Here is a 21,194-nt window from a genome sequence, read left to right on the forward strand (position 1 = left end):
AACTTCTGTTTCTTTAATTCAAATTAAATGATAATTATAATCATTTTTTTGGAAAAAAAATTATTAATAATCTAGTGATTTTTTTTTTTTAATTTCGGCTTTAAAAAAATCCCTACCTGTACTAATTGGTACAGGAATTATGATATTTAAGCTGTAGCTTATAATTGTATGACTGAAATTTGTAAATTCCTCTGAATGTATGAAAATCTACTCTATTGACTATTTATCACAGATATTGTTCGGCAAATCAATTTTTTATCTGGACAATGTCCATACAGACAAGCTAGTGTACATCATATGTACTGTAGAATGTACGACCGAGTAAAGAATGATAGAGGGGGAAATTACAGAACGAGAGAGGGTAATTTCAGTGGGGTGCTTCCTGTGCCGGCTAGTACAGAAAATAATATATCGGGTAGGGGTTGCTTTCAGCCCCAGTGTTGTCGCGGCGCGCGCGTGATTCAGACGCATTCAAATTATACTCCGTCTGAATTTTAAAAATAATTAAACTTTAGTCATAATTACCTCCAGCTAGAAGTAATTTGAGAGGAAATTTAAAAATTTTTGAACAATAAAAAAAAAGTGCATGTGTGTCAGTTTAAGTTATTGAGCAATTTTTATCGAACTTGAATAGTATTCCGTTTTGTTGCGGTAAAAATACTAGGGTTGAATAGGATTTTGGTAAAAAAAATATTTGCCGTTGAAATCAAGCCAACGATAACAGCATAATTTTGGTTTTTTTTTATCCGGGGATGATTAAACAATCGGAGCAATGTCAACAGCGCTGTAAGTAAAATAAGTAAATCACAATCATAAAAAAAAATAAAATAAAAGAATGAAATTATTCGAGATATATTTTCTCTCGTTTTTATTAACACCGTTTCATACTTTACTGCTTTAATCCATCTGCTATATATGTGTCATATGAATTGTAAATAGTGGAATAATAAAACTTTTATTAAATATTTTTTACCTTCGCGATAACTTTTTATATACTTTTATATTCAATTTTGAATTTTTTTTATCGATAAGTAAATTTTGTACGCTCAATTTAAATATACAAATTTATGGTAACCAATATAATAATTTTTTACCGAAAATCCACCAGCTACAAATTAAAAAATAATTTAAAAATTTAAAATTCGCATAATTAAAAATATTTACCGCAAAAATAATAAATTTTTAATATCTAATGAATTAATAATTCGACTAACAAGTTAATTTAAAAATTGTATACAAAAGATAAGATAATAATAATAAAAAATTTAAGCTTCACTCTGACAGACACGCAATGACTGCGGATTGCTCGTTAAAATAATAAATAAAAACTAAATCACCAACTTTAAAAGTAAAAATGAGGAAAAAAAAATAATATAACCGAAACACATGAATAGTATAAATAAATAAATAAATCAATAAATGGTTTATAAACCAAAGTACCATTATGGACATGCATATTAAAATTGCAATCAAAAGCTGATTGCGTTTACATAGACGGGTTCTGGGTGTTGAATTTTGTCGTCGAATCACACATGGCAAATTTGCCATATCTGCATATCGTTCTGATCTATACTAGGTTTACACTCCAGCAATGAGTATTTATTGATAATTGTAAGCGCCACCACAGTACAAACATTATAAGCGACATTTTTCACGCGTAACCGCATTAATTAATTACAATAAATAAATATTTTCATATCTTAACATCAAATAGTATTCATACCCATACTTATACACAAAAAAATTTTCGGAGTGAACGCGAATCAAATCTGGAGTGAATGTGAATTTAAATAAAAATCAGATTAATCCGAAAATACTCCGCTAGAAAAACAAACTCCTAATTTACTCCGTATTCTGAGTGATTTTTTTTCAAACTCCGAAACTCCGAGTGACGGAGTGAATTTGTATTTAAATAAAGTCCATAATCACTCCGAATATTCGAGTGTGCACATGCCAGTATCATTATTATCATTATAATGACTATCGCTATTGCTATTAAAATAATTATTATAATTACTAGTATTTTATAGTAGGATTTAGTTTAGCGAATAATGGAGTTGGGTTGTCTCGTGAATTATCATGGCATTATTTAAATGTAAAACGTTTTAAAGCACACGGGTGTGGAAATTATTCCGGCTATTAGTGAGCCGGTTAATTAATGACACGTGCATCAGCAACGATTATTAATGACAATATAGCGACTCGAAGCTTGTTAATTATCTGTTAGTCTAGTACAGAGAAGAGAATATTCCAGCTAACAACTGGAGCGCCGGTAACAGTAGTAGCGGCAGTCAAAATAAATCCAAACAAAGCAAATGAACTAAAAATCGGCGTCCGGTCAAACAAGCGGCAATCAGATTATATTACCTGACCTGCTAAATATTATCCCGTCGACGTCCTTTCTACTCTAATTATTCATTTTTTGCTGACCAAAAATCCGTTCACGCGTCTCATTAATAATTTTCATGTCATAAACTTTTTTTATTGTCGATATCGATTCGCTACTCAATTGTCCTCATTACTGTCGTTCATCTCGAGTAATTATTTTTATAAAAAGTCATTAGTTGACTTTATTACTATTCTCATTACTACTTAGTGCATCTGATTTTAAGAAGTAATTAAATTAATTTGTTTCTTTAAAAGGTTTTGCGATAAATGTCACAGTATTGATTAAACTTTAATTGTTGACCTTTTCCCGATGGATCTTTTTAATAATTTAAAATGAAATAAAAATTTGAAAATAAATTGCTCTGAGTGGTTGCTATCAAAAGTTACTTTCTTCAACAAGTCCACTTTTTATTTTATTTTATTTTATTTATCCTCATTTTTATTCGATCCAAGTCTCCAAGCATACTTCGTCTCAATAGTCGCTGATAATTATTCATCCAGCTGACAGAAAGAAAATACTAAACTTAATTAAAAAATAAAATATAGATATTCTTTTTATGAATAAAAAATTAGACACTACAGTACGCTCCTATTAATTATAATATAATCCGACAGCAATTAATTATTAATTTATGCCCAGGAAATCAGAGATGATTGTTCCTTCGGTTTGTTAACCACACTGTGGTCTTGGTCTGTCACCACATTGCTTCAAATTTGCTACCATTCCGTTTTGATTTACATCAGTATGTTTTCATAGACCGCAAGAATCTCACACACTCTGACTCTGACTCTGATTTTCATTTGCACTCAGTCTCGTTCCACATATAAAATTACATAAACTATTTGCTTTAACAAAAATTCAAATATTATCTCTCTTACCCCAACAAAATTAAACAGCGTAATCAATTTACAAAGGACACAATAATTGAATAAGCGCATTAACAGGACAATGGTATTAATGCACTTAACAAAATTAAACACCCATAATAAAGGACGCACAATCCTGTCAAAGTTTATTTACCTATTGTTCATCTTCATCACCATCTCTACTCTAGCTTACAAAATAATATAACTTGCGAGTGTTTATGAAGTTGAGTAGAAAGCAAAGGGAGTGGGTGGGGGAGGGGAGTATTTGTAAGGCCTTACACCCTTAACAACTCCTAAGATTCTTTATCTTGTTGAACCGTAAACTGAGAACTTAACTTGACTAACTATCAACCTGTGTACTTGTTGTTCTTGTTACCTTTAGCTTCGCATTCTCTTGCTTAAAAAATTAGCATCATCAAGACCGAGAGTATACTCGCTCGCATACTTTACGCGCTTCTATTGGCTTTCTCAAGTGCATAACAATTTAACTGGGTTACTACAGTAATAGTATTCTAAATACTACAAGTAAAGACTACAAACTGCCCTAGATGTATAAACACTCTCGGTAGAAGGCAGAATACTTGTACTTTGGGTTCAATACAAATTTTTATTAGTTTAACGATTAATTTTAACTACATTATAGAATAGTTATACTACTAGGTTGACTAATTAGTTTATCGTGTACTCAACCGAGCAAACAATGAAAGTCGATAATAATAATAACGCTAGAGTAAATAATTTAATGTTGAATAAGATAAATTACAAGCAAAATATATTGAGTTTGTGTGTAGTTAAATATCGAGAAATACGAGGATAGCGTGCAAGTCGATTGTCCTTTGGGTTATCGTGTATGTGCAAACTTTCATGTCGTCATTTATTCTCCTGAGATATATATGTATATGGAAGTATGTGTAAATATAAATGTGTATATATGTGTGTGGATACGAACACATTTATATAAAAACCTCTTAGTCCTTTCTCTCCCCGAGGCTGCTCCCTTTTGCACTTTTAATTCAACCCTACTCGAGTTCATTTATACTTGGTTTTTTTTTTTTTTTTTTTTTTTCTGTTTTTCCTTTTAATGCTTTATAATATTATATTTTTTTTCTCTTTTATAAATTTTATTTTTACCGTCAAAGCAGTTGCAATCGCGGAAATTGTTAACGCTTCTGTGCAAAATAAAAAAATCAGTACAGCGTAGAAAAATGTTGAGGATATAAAAGTGAAACTGAATTAATGTGGAGTCGAGTTATTTTATGAATTAAGAGATCACTGTTTTTAAATATTATTTTTCATTTTTTTTACATTCGTTAACTAATTTTTTTTTTTTAATATTTAAAATTATAATGAAAAGATTTACGGCCGAGTGAATTTATTCGTATTGAGAAAAGTTTCTTGTAACTTTTGGTTAAATTTGTTCAAGACAAACTCGATTATCTATTTCATTGTTTCATTGAGCTCGTTAGCACGTCGCCGTTGCATTAGTAAAGTCAGTGGCAACTACACTCAAGTTTTATTTTTTTATACATTAGCTCTGCTACTTTTATTATTTTGCCCCTGATAAGATCATGCTTTTACAGGAATTAAAAAAAAAAAACTAAAAAAAAAATATTTTGTGATCGCATGACAGATGAAAATTCCATGCTGCATTTTCTGCATACCTTTTATTCGTTATCATGAAAAACTAAAAACAGATTAACTTTGGACGAATGAAAAATTTAAAAAAAGTGTAAATTCATTTCATTCCAAACATGTTTCAATATTTTTGTTCACTATTGCATTACAAAGCAAATGAAACTTCTTCAGAGCACTAAACAATTTAACGAATGCTATTTTTATTTAGATATTTAAATTTTCTCATAAATATTAAAATAATATATTGTTATTAACTGCGTTAAAAATTCATTGGATTTTTCATATGAATTATTATTGCATTAAATTTTACTCAAAGTTGTAGTAACAACCCTCGCGTGTTCTTATACATTTATATATATACATCTCTTTCGCTTTTATTTTCTTTCTTCGTTGCGTAAAAACCAACCCCCATTTGTTATATATATATATTATTAAATATGTAGCTCTGTTGGGGTGTTGGATTGCGAATCCCGTTGGATATCGATTCAATTTTTATTTTAAATTAATATTAACTATTGAAATAATTATCTTAATTAAATAAATTCCAGGAATGAAATTTATACTAACATCAATATACAAACTAGATATTAAAAAATGAAAAAAATTTTTCATTTGTACAGTTTAATTGAAAGCAGAAAACACCAGCCGTTGTTAAAATTTTAATGTCATGAACTTCTCTTCTCGACTTATTCGTCGTATAATTAAATTTTCATTTTTAAAAAGGTCTTCATCTAATTAAAATTTATGATGACTTTGTGCCTAAAAAATAAAGACCAATTATAATAATAAACTCCTAGAAGTACTTGATCTCTGATATAAAATATCAAAGTAAATTCAAAATAAATAAGCAATCAAGCAAACCAATATTAAATAAAAGCTATCAATAAAGTAAATAAAAGCATCAATTACTCGAGCTTTGCTTTTTATATATATTATAATTTCGCGCAAGGTGATGTTTATTAAACCCAAGAAGCTTTTTATTTTTTTTTCTTTATATTACAATCAAACGTCAAAAGCAGTATAATAGTTAACTCATTCAATCGTCATGCTTCTCTACACTCGATTGATTTCTCATGCCGATTGATTTCTTATAGGGATATATATTTTATACTTACCATTGCCATCCGGAGTGATGGAGAAAAAAAAAGTATATATATAATGAATAAGGGATATCGCAGGGGGTTCCAAGTCAGAGCCAGAGTACGAAAAATATCTAAGGGAGAGTACAAGACAAGACTCTGTCATTGATAGATATAATATACACGTATATATACATATACATATATTGAGACGGCGCCACGGGGGATTGACTTTTGTGTTAGTTTCTTATAAAATTTTTCGTGTTTATTCAATCGAAACCCAAATGTACAACAAACAAAGACCCGGATAACCGACAATACTACTGTACTACATACGTACTGTGACTATACCAACACTCGACGCGTGTACCAAAAAATAATTCAAGTGTCGGCAGTTGAATTATTTATGATGCTGTTATATAATAGAAGTAGGAGAAGCAGAAGCAAAAGAGGAAGAAGAAGAAGAAAGGTAAGAATTTCTTTTCGTCAATAATGTTCGAGATCTACGGCAGAGTCCTAGAGCTCTCGAAATATGTCTTCTTTTATCCTCGGAACACGTGCTCGGTAAAATGACATAAAATATTGTGGTTTTTATGGACTATGTGTGTAAAAATAAGGATAACGTTGGTATACATTTAAAAATTTACCGGCTAGTCACGCTGGAGACTTACTTGGAACACAAGTTGCGTCCAGTCAATACTCGCAAGTTCATTCGCCCTTATTCCCAAGCCGACGATTTACTTACCTGCCACCCTCTTTATATATATACATACACACACACACTCACACGCACACATGGAAATTGTGTGAGCGTACCTTTGGCATACGATCGGTAGCCGCTAGCTTCTGCACGCACCCAGTTCTCGCGGACGAGCGACTAGTTTCCCTCGACGTGAAAAATTAAACCTAGTAATTTTATACGGGGAAAATTAAATTAGACATATGTCTAGTTATATAAAAATTATTTTTTGAAAGATAATTATTTTTTATTACTGTCATTATTATCGTTATTATTGTGAGTATGAGTATGAAGAGATAAAATTTTTTTTTTTAAGCAGAGCCAATCTGTCGAAGCAGTCGATGGGTCATTGGAAATTTGGCAGCCGTTCAATGCAGTAGTCACGACATTGACCTACCTAAAAAATGTCGATTAATCTCTTTGATAAAGTATCCGCGATTTGTAATAATTTTTCATCCAGTATATATTTATATAAAGTAAATATAAAAAATAATTGACAGAACGCGAATGTGAGAAAAAGCGGGAAAATAAAGTAGAGAGAGCTTAAATTAGACAATGACCTTCGCAAAAGTACGATTTGCATATCGTGACACATCTTGCTGGTCGTCATGGCGACCTACGAAGGGTTACGTCCTCTCTTGCGTACTACGTGAGGTTCATGGGGGGTAGTTGGGTTACTACTACACAAATACATATATATGTATATGCGAACCCCAGTACACACGGCAGTAGAGAACGGAACGGTCCCGTCAGTTCGACGAGTTGGAAGGGCTCGTTTTCTCTTCTCTCAACTTTACTTGCCGGTCCGTGCATTCAGGCGCGAATCAACGAGCAACGAAACGACCGACGGGGAGCTAAAGGACGATACTAACAAAGTATGGAGGCTATAGTAGCCAGTATCAGCCAGAATGAACGAGATAAAATGAGTGGAACGCCCGATTTTCTTCAGAGACACGTGACTACTCGGTGAACCACGTATACGATTTTTTTACATTTTATTTTTTTTCATTGTCAAAGAGTTTGGTATCGTTTCTGTTCTATTCGTCTCGCGTCGTCTGCTTGTATGTCATGGCAAGTTGTGCATCCAAGCGGCCAATGTAAAGCCAGACTTAATATTGTAGGAAGTATCGATTAGGCGAGAGCAAAAACTCATGGGGGAGTTTGTATATCTATATATATACATCTAGACGGACTATATACATTTATTTGTGTTATACACAGACACGAACGCATACAATATGTATATGTAGATTGATTATATTGTGATCGAAAATTGTCAAACATGATGTTTAATTAATTTTAAACAAAACCTTGTTAATTTATCAATTGTTCCGTTGTACTAAAAAATATATATATAACATACTCATTGTCGAACAAGTGGTCGCTTTGTGTAATCAGAAGGTAAAAGCATGAATTTTAGTGAAGGAAAGAGTTATGCACATATGTATATACATATATACACAGCGAAGCAGCAATTTATACAGTCATTCTTCTTGTAATTACTATACGAACAAAAAGAGCAATGAATGGACGTGTATATTAAATTTTTTCTTTATAATACGTGCATGTTTGTGGCTTGGGCGAGTGTGTGTGAGTGTCATAGCCGAGGAAGAACAACGCGAGTAGCCGCGAATGCCCGGCAAGCAAAAACACCATGCGGTTGAGGGCGTTAATGCTCACACGCGAACTCGCGTGTGGCTACACTACAGATTCTACAGTAGTGTGTAGTGTGTAGACCACCGTCGTAGTCGGCGGTTTAGTTGTCGGCTGGCGAGACTAGTCCCGGAAAATGAGCCGAGTATCGATCCTCCTTTGTGTTCCTCTTTGTGTTTTCGATGAGCCCAACGCTAAAGTTATCCACGGCCGAATTTTACAAGGCACGGCTTTCCTGATGTCTATATATACATCCCAGGTCCTCTCGAACCCACTAACGTCTCCTTCAGTGACCCTGATTTTTTTCATGACTTGATGAATTTTTTACCGCATCTTCTATTTACGATCCATGAATTTCTATAAAATTTAAAGGGCTAAAAATTATGCATGAGAATTTTTATATAAAAAAAGAATTAAAAGAGTTTTTTTAAAAGCCAGTAACAAGTAGCAGCTTTTAATCTTGGATTTTTGACATAAACACTCACTATAAATTAATGTGAGTGCACCTCATTGCTGGGCTTTGATGCTCGCCGCTCCAAGCCGCGGGACTCCACACTGTAGGTGTTGGCTCTTGACTGTGGTGCTTTTTATGTAATGCACGTAGGAGTACATGCATCTACATTCTACACCTAGACAGAGAGATAGAAGCAGAGACAGAGAGAGGAGAGCTAGCTGATGCAGGTTCGCCCGAAGGCGTGAAACGTCCGACACAGAGAGTAAAACATGCCAGCTGGGAATTAGCAAGTAATGAGAGACCGTATTGTGTATGCTTATGACAATGATAACAATTTCGGAACTTACCACGTGTCTTTTGTTGGAAAAATATTATTCAATTTTTTCTGACGGTCATTAGTTTAATTTTTATTGATTACTGTTATTATTAAAAAAATTTTAACAGAACACGTGGGCGCCAGAGTTACAACAATGCTCTAGATTGTCTGGAAGTTTCTTCTACATTGAGAATTTCAATCAATACAAGAGCTCCTGAGTTTTGTTTATCAAAGAAAAAATTGAATAATTATTTTCGATTGATTCCTCGACTAATCGAATATTTATAGATACCTTGTCAAACGCAGCGTAAAAACATTATTATTATTTCAATTATTTTATTAATTTTTATTTTATTGGCTTTTAGTTTTTTTTTAAATATTTAAAAAAAAATATTCAATTTTTTCTTTCTGACTTTTAACGTTCCGCTGGTCTGGGAAATGCGCACCCAAATATTAAAAGTATCCCTGAGGGCAGTTTTAATAATACTGTCAAAATTTTTATTGGCTCATAAAATTGTACGGTCGTTGTGTTGGAACGCCTCGTAATAGCGAATAAAACTTTTTTTTTTTTTTTTTACATTACATAGACATTTGATTTTATTTTAGAACACGAGTTGAACTGGGGTGTGGAATGATAGAGATGTAATTACAAAAATTCTTGGGATTCCCAGCTTTAAATTATTTTAATTTTATTTTTATTTAAATTTGAAATAAAATTTTATTAATCCGTACATCTGGGACATAATCGCGGGAAGACAATTGAGTGGAATTGTAGACAAGACTTAAAAAACTGACTGAGGACAAAGGAGAACTGGAATCGTTAGTCGGTATACGGCTTTATGTTTAACGTGTATAGAGTATAAAGTGTATGAAAGTACATAATGGGGGTAAGTTGAAGAAGAAATGGGGATGTGGAAGTCAGTGAAACAAAGCGGTTTACTTTGTCGACAGCTATAATGCCTGTGAGCTGAGAATGCGTCACTCTCTGACGAGTTGACAATTAGTATTGCTCACTGTGGGGTAGACAAGTGGGAAAACAACTCGAAAAAATTTAAACCACTCGTTGGATGTAAAGACAATTGATTTTTTTTATTACCGTTTTAATTGGCACTCTCGTATTTTTTTTTTTTTTTTTTTTATGAGTGATTATAAATATTCAGAATCTAGCTGTCAAATTGTCACGTTTTCGAGTTAATTAAATTTTAACTTCCATTGATTACTACAGATAATAAATTTTGGTTTATGGTAAACCGATTTACTGATATTGAAAATTTATTGTCAGTAAAATTTTTTTAATTAATTCATTGAGAAAAAAAAAAAATAAATGACAGCGGTGGGATTCGAACCCACGCCCTTTCGGACTGGTGCCTAAAACCAGCGCCTTAGACCGCTCGGCCACGCTGCCTGAACTTGGATTTCTTCATTTGCTTTATTTCAACTTAGTCAACAATTGTCACAAATAATTTACTTTAAACTAATTATTTACTGATATTTAATCACTTTTCATATAAAAAATTAAGTAATTCATTAAAATTCGATTTTTTTTTACTGAAAAATCGTAATTTCGAAAAGTTACTCCAAAAAAAGTTTTTCAATTTACTTATTAATGAATATTTTTATTTCTCACATTAAGTAAGATGTGCAGATAAAAAAATAATTACTATGTGTAAAATTAATTTTTCCAATAAACTAGGGTACAAATGAATTACTCCAAAAATTTTTAGATTAGAAAATTTAAAAGAGACTAACTTGATAATGTTTTCATGCTCATATGAGCATACTAACTACATTCCACTGTAAAAAATCTCAAATATCTTACAAATAAAGAATAATGTTCCTGATACACTCAGAAACCCGTAAAATTTTCCATAGAATGCTCAACATGCGCAGAGCACATTTTGTTACAAATTCAATATTTTGTTTTTCAAATATCATATTTCCAAACTGTGAAATAATTTGTAAACCAATAACATGCCAAAAAAATAAGAGATTGAATTTCACTGCAGTTTATTTTTTCAAACACTGATCATTTGAACTTGTAAAAATATATTTTTGAACTGAAATATAAATATGAGAATTGTATAAAAAAAATGAGTAAGCACTAAAATCTCTAAAACATGATATTTAATGAATTTATGTCAAATCCTATAACAAAACATGGGTCACGTCAGCAAGTCTCCAAGGTCAGTCTAGAATCCGTGCAGCTGCATATGTACCATTGATCATTCATTAAATATAATATTATATGTCATAGAGTAGTAATTCACACCCTCCATATACACTAGACTATTTTCAAAATCATTCAACATCATCTGCGTTAAATTGCCGGGCGCCTTATGTCGGCATGTCAATAAACACCGTCATGATTATTTCTTTATAAATAAACCGCATTCATAAATATTAAACCCCCGAGTTAAAATTATCCATTTAATGTTAAATTTGTCAAGGCTGTGTCTAATCGATTCAAACATTGATCCGCATACATAAATTTAACGGAATAAAAAACTAGCTCAGCAAAACTTTTCTTTAAATTTTTGACCGGTGTAAAGAATAAGAACAACTTTTTTTTGTGTTTGGTAATCTTGGACGTGTGCATTAAGCTTCTTTGTCGTATTTGTGGATGTGAGAGGTTGAGATAGCCAAGTGGCCCGAGTGTAAAGTTTATGAAAGAAAAAAATACTGGGTATGGTAAAGGGAGGCCAACTGTATTGTGCGAGACGCGGAAAACCTCTAGGCGTTTTTATTGCTTTGGCTCCGCAACCTACGATTGTATAACTACCCTAGGTATATTTATATTCGGAGCTACTTTTTTTTTTAACCCATACAGGATATTCTTTTTTATGCCATTTGTTTTGCACAGAGGTATTGTTTATCTCTTTGAGGGCAAATTATTTTTTTTTCCATTTATAAAACCTACTAATCCTTTGAAATCCTTTTTATGACAACGATTTCTATGATTTCAAATGGGAAGTTATGAGTTTGAATTATTTCAATAGTTTCAATAAAAACAGCGTTTTAACTGGGATACTACTTCACACATGAACAATTACTTGGTTAATTTATAAATAAAATCAATTGAAGCATTTTCAAGGAAAAATTATGAAAAAAAGGACAAAGCAACTAAATGAAAAGTATATATATTCATATTTATAAATTGAATGTAACAACTCAGTAATCAACGATATAGTTATTAGCTTTAAAGATTTGTTTTCCCAAATATTTGATTTTCTGTTGAAAATACAAATATGGACATATGTATTTATAAAGTGTAAACAAATACGACAGCTTATAAAATTTTATGGAGAGCAATTATTGACAGAAATATTAAAAAATGTGAGTCCATTTGATAAAATCGATCTATAGACCATTTGTTATTCTACATTACTCATTATTAACTTCTCGCTAAGTAAATTACAAATTTTCAGAAATTCGGAAAGTTATTGGTTTTCGGTCCGATTTCCGAAAACCGAATTTCTGAAAGATCTTGACATATTGAGGTTCTAGGAAGCTATCCTGATTAATTTCAAGATGGTGTCTTAGTGAATGTATGTACGTACGTACGTATGTATGTAACTATCTATGACTTTCCAACGGATGAACCGATTTTGATCGTCAAGATGTCATTCGACGCGGCTTGTCGATCGAAATTCTAGCATATAGAAATGAAGGAAAACTATTTTTTGTTCAACATGATGTCCTCTAGTAGGAGATACCTCAAAAAGTCCTGAGAAAAATTTCTTTTTCGAGTTTAAACTCATATGATGATATATAAGGATAAATGAGGATGTATGAGATTGACTATCTATGTAGAGTAGCCCGTAACTTTTTCCCTGTTGAGAATAACTCAGCACAATATTAATGTTTTTTGTTCCTCACGATGTCCGCTAGTAGGAAAACCCCAAAAGCGTTCCGAGAAAAATTTATTTTTTGAGTAATCGGCGTTGGACATATACGGACAGATGGCACTGTATTGTTTTGAAAAAATACGTCGTAACTTCTTTCCTGTTCGGAATAACTTCTCACAGCATAAAGCAAAAAAATTTCTAGAGAGCGCATCTTTTGAAAATGTTATTTTTCGCAATGTGTTAAATGCTAGACACTCAAAGCTGACATATTTCTCTGATTCGTGAATTTTTTCCATCTGTGAAACTTGATATGCTTTTTAAATTTTTCCATCAGAAATTTTTCACAATATAAAGTTGACGGTTGGATTCATGACAATTGTAACATGGAAATTCGAGAACAACACCAGGTCAGCACTAGTGCGTGTCAATCACAAATTTTTTTTTGTTTGGGTCATTGAGCATCCTTTTTTTTCTCTGTACGATTAAATATATTTCAGTCATTTATTTCATGACAGTGAATGTAATCTATCGAAAATAGAATCAATTCATCACAATGTATGGCAGGCAGCTCCGAAACTGATATTCATTATCAGTTTCAGATTCACAAAAACAAAAAACCTTCATATTGTGGAGTATCGTATTTTATGAAACTGTTTGATGACTTTTTGATACAGTTAGGGCATACATTAATTGGAGATACACTGTGGAAAAAACAAAAAATGTATAAAGTGAATGTATGATTTCGTGGAGATTGTCCGACAAGGCCAAAAGCCAGCGGTAAATTGAAAAACTTTTTGAATTATTTTATAGGCAACGCTCTGTCGCACCGAAAACGTGTCCACAGTACCGCAGATTGGCCTTACCATACCAACTAATGCATACACTGCAAGTTTTACTAGCCGAAAAAGCATAAAAAAAATTTCGCCATATTAAAAACAAAACTTTTTGCCCTAATTTCATTACTGGGTGTGGTAGGCTCACGCTCAAATATAAATGTTTTATGTATGTGGGGTTCGAGAAACATGTCGAGTTTTTTTCCTGATGCCTTTCATCAATATATATACCTACTGTATTTCCTGACACTCCTTGACAGCAAAAATAAATCAATTAACCTCATTTATAACTTTATGTTTCCTTTTCTCATTTCAGGTTCGACGTATCGCGAGCCGGGCAAGAAGTAATAGTCAAATTACGGAAGTGAAGGAATAAGGTTTGTATTTATGGTTTTTTTTTTTTTTTTATTTGAGAACATTTTTTAATGAAGAAAAAAATGTGAAGGCTATAAATACAATAAGAGCACATGTTACCCCTTGGAATTTCTTTAAATTTTTTCAAGCCAAGGGGGATAAAGTTGAGGGTTGTATGGATGGTTTAAAAAAGAGTCGTGATATCACTTGACGCAACACTTGATTTTGCACAATGAAGTGGCACTGAAAAAAGATTGAATATAATCTCCTTGAGTTCAGAACCAAAAAAAAAGGGTTCCTACAAAGCGCATGTATAATAAAAAATTTATTCAAATAAATTTCAAAAATTCTCTTTTCATTTTACCCTTTTATCTCTTTTTTTTTTCTAATTAGACCGGAAATGTTTGAATAAATTACTTTGACGCGGATGTAGGAGGTTTTTACGACAAGTAAAATAGTATTAAAATGTGAAGACAATGAGATCCGAGTTTATTCAGCATAATGTTTAATTTCCTTGTAATATTTGCTAAAGCGATTCATACTAACGATTTATAATTATGATAATCGCATTAACATGTAATGAAATTTTTGGCTTACATTTATTTATACTTATGTTGACATGATTTTCCGTAATGTCAGTACTCGTAACATATATATGAGTATTATTAATTTTATAATTTATTTTAATTTTACATGAATTTATATAAACATTCGGGTTAATGATATTTTCTCCCGTGAGACTTGCTCTATAGGAACTAAAGAGAAATTACGCCGTCTCTTGGGATCTCGACATAATTTTCAACGTAATTACAAATCGTGTTTGCAATAAATCATTGGAAATAATTACTGAAATGAATTTTAAAAATTTTTGTCACCAAAAGCTCCCTCGGGCTAATCAGCGAAAGTCCCAAGATTTGAATAACGAAAAAAAATAAAGTAATTTAAAAGTCTTAAAGACAAAAAGAGATCACTTGCAGTCACACATCCGTTGTTGGCCGTAATCCAAGGTTAAATATATGAGATCTGCACCGACGTTAAGCACTGCAGCTCTGCAGAATCTACGAGGACGAACGACTTGAGCCTCCTATTTCGAATTAATGACAATTTAAATTGTAATTTTATCCTTATAAATAAAAAATCGCTTTACTTTTCTCCAACTCACTTGACGTATCTATTTAATTTAATTGTAAACAATCCGATTTACAGTTCGGTTTATATTTATATCCTGATAAAGTTACTAATTTAATAATATACACATAAATTACGATTCCTGCTTCCACGATTACTCGTTGCTACAGAATATATATTCTCGTTGTTATGCTAATCAAAGATTTAATTAATCCTACAGTTCCAGAAACGTGCTACTCACGTACTGAAATAGCATCCAAATGTCACCAAGTTTCTCACTCAATTCTAAATAGATCGTATTCACAATTTATTAAAATGCCAGAGTAATAAAAAATAAAAATTCATTTTTCAAACTTTTTTTTTACAAACAAATTTCTATAAAGCAAAAAAAAACTGAATTATAATAAGGTAAAAATAAAATTGTGGTTAAATTTTAAATAGACGTTGAATTTAATAAATAACAAACTTTTTGAGGAAAAAGTATCACCGGAAGTGTTGAAAATGGTATGTATTAGGTTCCATTTGAAAGTGCAGTAGTATATATTTAAGTGAGAAAAGTAAGATACAGTTTTAACGAATAAAGGCGTTTAATTGCGGAGTGGCAATGACGAACAAAGTTCCTGAAAGGGCGGAAACTTGTTCCGGTGAGCTTGAAAGCTCTCAGTCCTTCGGACAGACACTTTATCTCTTTCTCTCTTTCTATATTTATATATAGTTGGAGTATATATTTAGTGGGTTTAGTAGGTGGTGATGAAGGCGGTGAAAGTGGTGGTACATCAGCCAGCAGAGTGACGAGTAGTGTGCAAGTGCACTGAGTAGTGTAAGAGCTTGAAGCTTTAGCTTTCCTCGTGTACTTTCTGTCTCTCTGGATACACTTACTTGATACACTTATACAACTCCGTGTACTCTGTGCAGTATACTGTGTCTTCTACCTTCGGAAAGGTTAACGGGGGTCAATTTTACGCCGCTAGTCGTACGCGATGGTGTGTACTGTTAGACGAACCATAGACCCGATACTCCTTTACTTTCCTTTCCTCATCATATACTCCCGCTTCTCTTTTCTTCTCTACTCTGATTTCATCTTTATCTCTGCATTACTGGACTTTTCTGATTTATTAATATTTAATGAGATAACCGGTTAATCTTTTTATTTTACAACTAAAATTATATTTTTCAATCATAAAGCTCAAATAATTATTTTTACTATTTTTATGCTTCAATATTTTTCATTAGCAACATAAATTATTCATTTAGAAATTTTAATAGTAAAATATTTAATGTCTTGATTACGTTAAAGTAAACTCTTCAATAAAATCACCATAGTAACCAGCAAGAAAATCGATAAGAAATATGATCGAAAATATATAAAAACAGGGTAATATAATCCAGGTTTTTTTTTTATAGTTTCATAAGCTTCCAAAGTTGCCAATCTTAATATTATAATCAAGAGTAGTTCAAATTACTCATTATCAAATAATTTGATAACAAGAGACTAAATATCGATATTATCATCTAAATTGATTGTAAAAATTTGAAAAAGCTTTAAATCATAAATAAATGGTGAGTTTAATTGTAATTTTATACAGAAATATGTGATATTGTTTTTATAAATAACTCATCTATATATTATTGAGGTCAACACGGCTGGTGTACTGTCGACGATACGACTGAGAACAATTTTTCATTATAAAACGACATTTTTATTTACGATTTTCCTGGTGGTGCGCTACCTCTTGAGTTTGCGAATAAATTTCCGCTACATTGAGTATCAGGAGCATTGCGAGGCTTTTGTTGCACTGAGCAGTCCTCATTGTTCCCATTGAAAATATGGAAAACCAAAGTACATTCTTCTAAACTTTATTTGTCACAGCAGATGAAAAATTACATCGAGCCAACGTTTTTTTTTTTTTATCATAAACTTCCAGCAATAAAAATAATAAAATAAAAACACTAAAATAATACTTAACTATTGCTAAAAAGCCTGACGGCCGACTAATCTGATATCTCTCTGTCGTTTTCACCAGATCGCGTGGAACACGCGAGATTTTTCTCCTTGATTGTGCTCGCCGTTATTTATGAATCTCCGCGGATAAAATATATCCTATTGAAAATATAAAAACCATGACCCGCTCTTTGTTATGTTTTTCCGATAACAACAAATTTAAATAAATTTCCAAGCAAACAAAACGTAAATCCGTGGACAAAACAAAATCAATAGTCATCAGCAAGCATATAATTAAACTGTATCGTATTATTTAAACAATAACATGACAGACTAAACCACACCCACTTCGACCATTACTAGATTGTAATTTCGAGCAGAATTATATAGAGGACTAGACCAATAACTTGACTTTGAAATTACTGGATTAAGAAGGCAGTTTTATGTATATATATATATCTACTTATACTACAACTACTACCCTTAAGTCGGATGGTATATAACCGAGTGTAGTAAATGGTTTTTGGGGTGTCTCGAGTTAATAAAGACGCGTGCTACCGAGACGCGTGTTCCCTCAGGCGTATAGTTCCTCTCTATTCTGTACTACGTAATAGTAATAGTAAATATATATATCTATGCATAGAACAGCAAACCAACACAACAACAGACATCCGAATCCCGGCCTCGTCTATTATTAAACACAAGACGTTTACTCGCAAACTCTGATCTACCATCTTTTGTTTTTACTTCCATTTACATTTCACTGTCTTGTCTGTTATTCAATTGGTTATTTATTTATTTATATTATGATTTTGACTTTGCAATAAATCCATCAGAGTTTCGCTCCGTTCATGGAAACTTCAACTGCGTAAAAAGTCAACAACGGAACGGCAATAAAAAATTTATATAATTTTTATTTGTCATTTGAGAAAGAGAGTAGTAAAAATTGGGTCGCGAGGCTTTTATGATACAAAAGGATTTTTTTTTGGATTGCTGACTGAGTTATCGATAATTGCATTCTCAAATGGATTAAGGGATGAAAGGGACTTGAATCTAGCTGACAAATGGACCCATCAGGTATATGTCCTACGCTTATACTGTATACTCAGTAGGGGATAGGATTAAAACAGTAGCTCAGCTGAAGTCTGGAGTCGCGGACGTTTTGTTTCCACTATCACATTTATAAATTGCCCATGTGGATTATATATACTCATAGCTGTGAGTATAACTCTATGTGTCATATATATATGTTAAAGTTTTGCTCTGTACGTGAACCCGAGACTCGAGGGTAGAGCAGAACTCGCTAGTCTCAATTGTAAACTTTCAGTGAGAATACTCACTCGATCAAAACCGCGCCAAAGGGATGAAGAATTAATATAATAAACTTTGTTACGATATCGATACTTGACTTTGGCTACAGAGAAACTAACCTGAAGAAACTATCACAACTTGATCTTAAAGTTGCAGTGACAGCGTGACCGCACCTCCAAAAAAATAAATTATTTAATTATTTTGTCAACTTTAAATTTCACGCTGGGAAATACGAATCCTAAAAAATCCTTTTCGTCCTATTTTTTGTTGGCCTTATCTTCCATAAAAATAAAAACCGGGTATAATATACCGCAAGACTATCTTGTTTCTGCTCCACACACTCTGAGAGCTTTCAAGGACATGTAGTGTATGAAAAATAAAAAACATAAATAAACATGAAAAAATACGAAACGTAAAATTTTTTTTACGTAAGAGGCGAAACCCGTCAGAGGGTAGAAATTTACGGCAGTCCTTCCGCCTCCATTTCGGCTTCACGTGTTCACCACGTCCAACTACTGGTGCTCTCATCTTTAATTCCATCATAAAATTCACATAATTCGTCAGTAATAAATAATTATAAATTTTCAAAATATTCACTAAAAATATTTATTTATTTTTAGTTTTATTTCAAATATTCATATTTAAATATAAAATATTTTTTTACCGTATTGATTTAATAATAAGAACAGAAATTGAGAGTCACTGGTTTCAAGTAGTATAACTACCTTTTGAAACGATCTCTGCCTTCTTCGAGTCACGCAGATAGTTTTTACAGTTGGCCAGCAAAATTACTTTCAACAAATTATTTTTCTATTCCACTTTTTTATCATTTTTAAAATTTTCTTTGTTCTTCATTATCATTATTATTACTAGCATAAGAACATATATATGAACTGCAATATAATCACTTCTGCATGAAAAGACAACTCAAATCAGACAGAGAAAACTCGAGGAAATGCTCATCAAACTTCTACTCGTGCATTCTACAGTCTAGACGCTTTAATCTATAGATTGAACTGAGGCTAAACTTTGAATTTATCATCGACCTTTAAAATATCATCGCTAATTAATTTTTGAATTATTAAAACTTAATTTCATTTTTAAAAAACTAGGGCAAAATATGTATTGTGTAATTTAATTACAATAAAGGCAATTAATTGACAAAGATGCGGTGATTCATTTAGTCTCCAAAGCACTACACTATCAGTAACCGATATATTGACTTGCACTTTAATCGTTTGCAAACGGAATTTGATGACGCAGGACGTAGACGGAGTTGATGCACAAAGGCATATAAGGAACCGCACGAATTAGTTGATATGTTCTTCGGTTATCGATTTTCTCCTTCGTAACCAATCGGTTGTTGTGTTGAAATTTTATTGATACAAAGTGGAACCCTTTCATTGCTAACGATTTTGCTATCCTACTCAAATAAATTTTCCGAATATTTGGGTTTAGTAATAAATGATGTTATGTAATTATTGAAAACTGCACTCGTCAAAAGCCTCTTTCCCTCAATCGGCAGTTACTGAACCCAAACAGCTTCTTCGTTGCCACTCCGAAGCCTCAAAAAAGTTGTCAAAAGGTTTCAGCTCCATGTCGAATTAAAGTAACAAACATTCAAATCATTTCAACAAAAAGTTTAAATTGAAATAAATACTTGAGTAAGTCACACAAAAGAGGAATGACAATCTGTTGATTTTGGTTACTTTTGTCATTTTATCAATTTAACTAACTTTTGTTTTTTGTCATTTTTTCGTATCTTTTAACCTCTTTTCACAACAACTTTTCTTTCTCTTTGTTGGATTAGAATGGGGCTTAAGAGCCGTTCATGCAGACTTAATCCACAAAGAATTTTCTGGACAGCAGACTTTATAAAGAGACATGCTTTAATCGTGCCCAGAGTATAGAGTCCCACTACATAACTAAACGTAAAAGTAAAGTCGACAATAATGACAAGAGGACAGGATGAGAGACTGATGCGCTTATACACTGTGTAATTTTGTAGCAGACAATTTCCTCCGTGTGTTGTCCATCACACGTAACTCCTTTCTTTGCATAGCAAACAAACGCTCCGATAAATTGCACGTGTTATATATATTTCTTTTGTAATAAATTGTGTTCGAATATGAAACGAATATAATCATCGCATACATTCAGTCTTGTTGTTAATTATTGACGCGATTCACGGAACTACACAATCAACTTATCAATAGAATGTTATGATTATAAGCATATAGTATACGCCAATGTATATATGTATACTCAGTAATAGTTAATTTACTTGTGGTGTACTGCTGGTTTTCGATATTCTGATTAGCTATGCAAGACCAATTCCAGTCTCCATCAATCCAGAAACTGTCAATTGATTTTGATTGATTACACGATTATTTAATTTTAATATAGTCTGTAATTATTAATTGCCATATTATTAATAAATTACAGGTGCTCTTTCTGGAGCTAGTTACCGATGAGTAAGTGGACATGAATTGGCCGTCCAAATGGTCGCCGTTACGGATTCTCATTTTCATTTTTCTCAAATGTGGTAAGAATTTTTTTTAATTATTTTAAAACTAATTAAATTTTTTAGGTATTAATAACTCACGGATTAGGTGATAAAGTGACGCAATTTGTATAAGATATTTTTATG

At 32.1% G+C, this 21,194-nt stretch overlaps 1 protein-coding gene and 1 non-coding gene across 2 annotated transcripts in view; one reads left to right on the plus strand and one right to left on the minus strand.

The window, feature by feature from the left end:
• Positions 1–27: 27 nt before the first annotated feature.
• LOC103569423 (uncharacterized) overlaps positions 28–21,194 on the plus strand; it is a 37,110-nt gene continuing 15,943 nt past the window's right edge. Inside the window, exons 1-3 of the mRNA XM_014441768.2 lie at positions 28–786; positions 14,126–14,186; positions 20,990–21,089. Of these exons, the coding sequence (XP_014297254.1) occupies positions 21,029–21,089 (61 nt within the window). The 5' untranslated portion in view covers positions 28–786; positions 14,126–14,186; positions 20,990–21,028. The remainder of the gene's footprint in view (positions 787–14,125; positions 14,187–20,989; positions 21,090–21,194) is intronic.
• Positions 10,457–10,536, minus strand: Trnal-uag (transfer RNA leucine (anticodon UAG)). Its single transcript has one exon. It is a non-coding gene; the product is annotated as a tRNA-Leu (tRNA).

The sequence above is a fragment of the Microplitis demolitor genome, chromosome 7 (genome assembly GCF_026212275.2).
Source record: "Microplitis demolitor isolate Queensland-Clemson2020A chromosome 7, iyMicDemo2.1a, whole genome shotgun sequence".
NCBI classification, from domain to species: Eukaryota; Metazoa; Arthropoda; class Insecta; order Hymenoptera; family Braconidae; genus Microplitis; species Microplitis demolitor.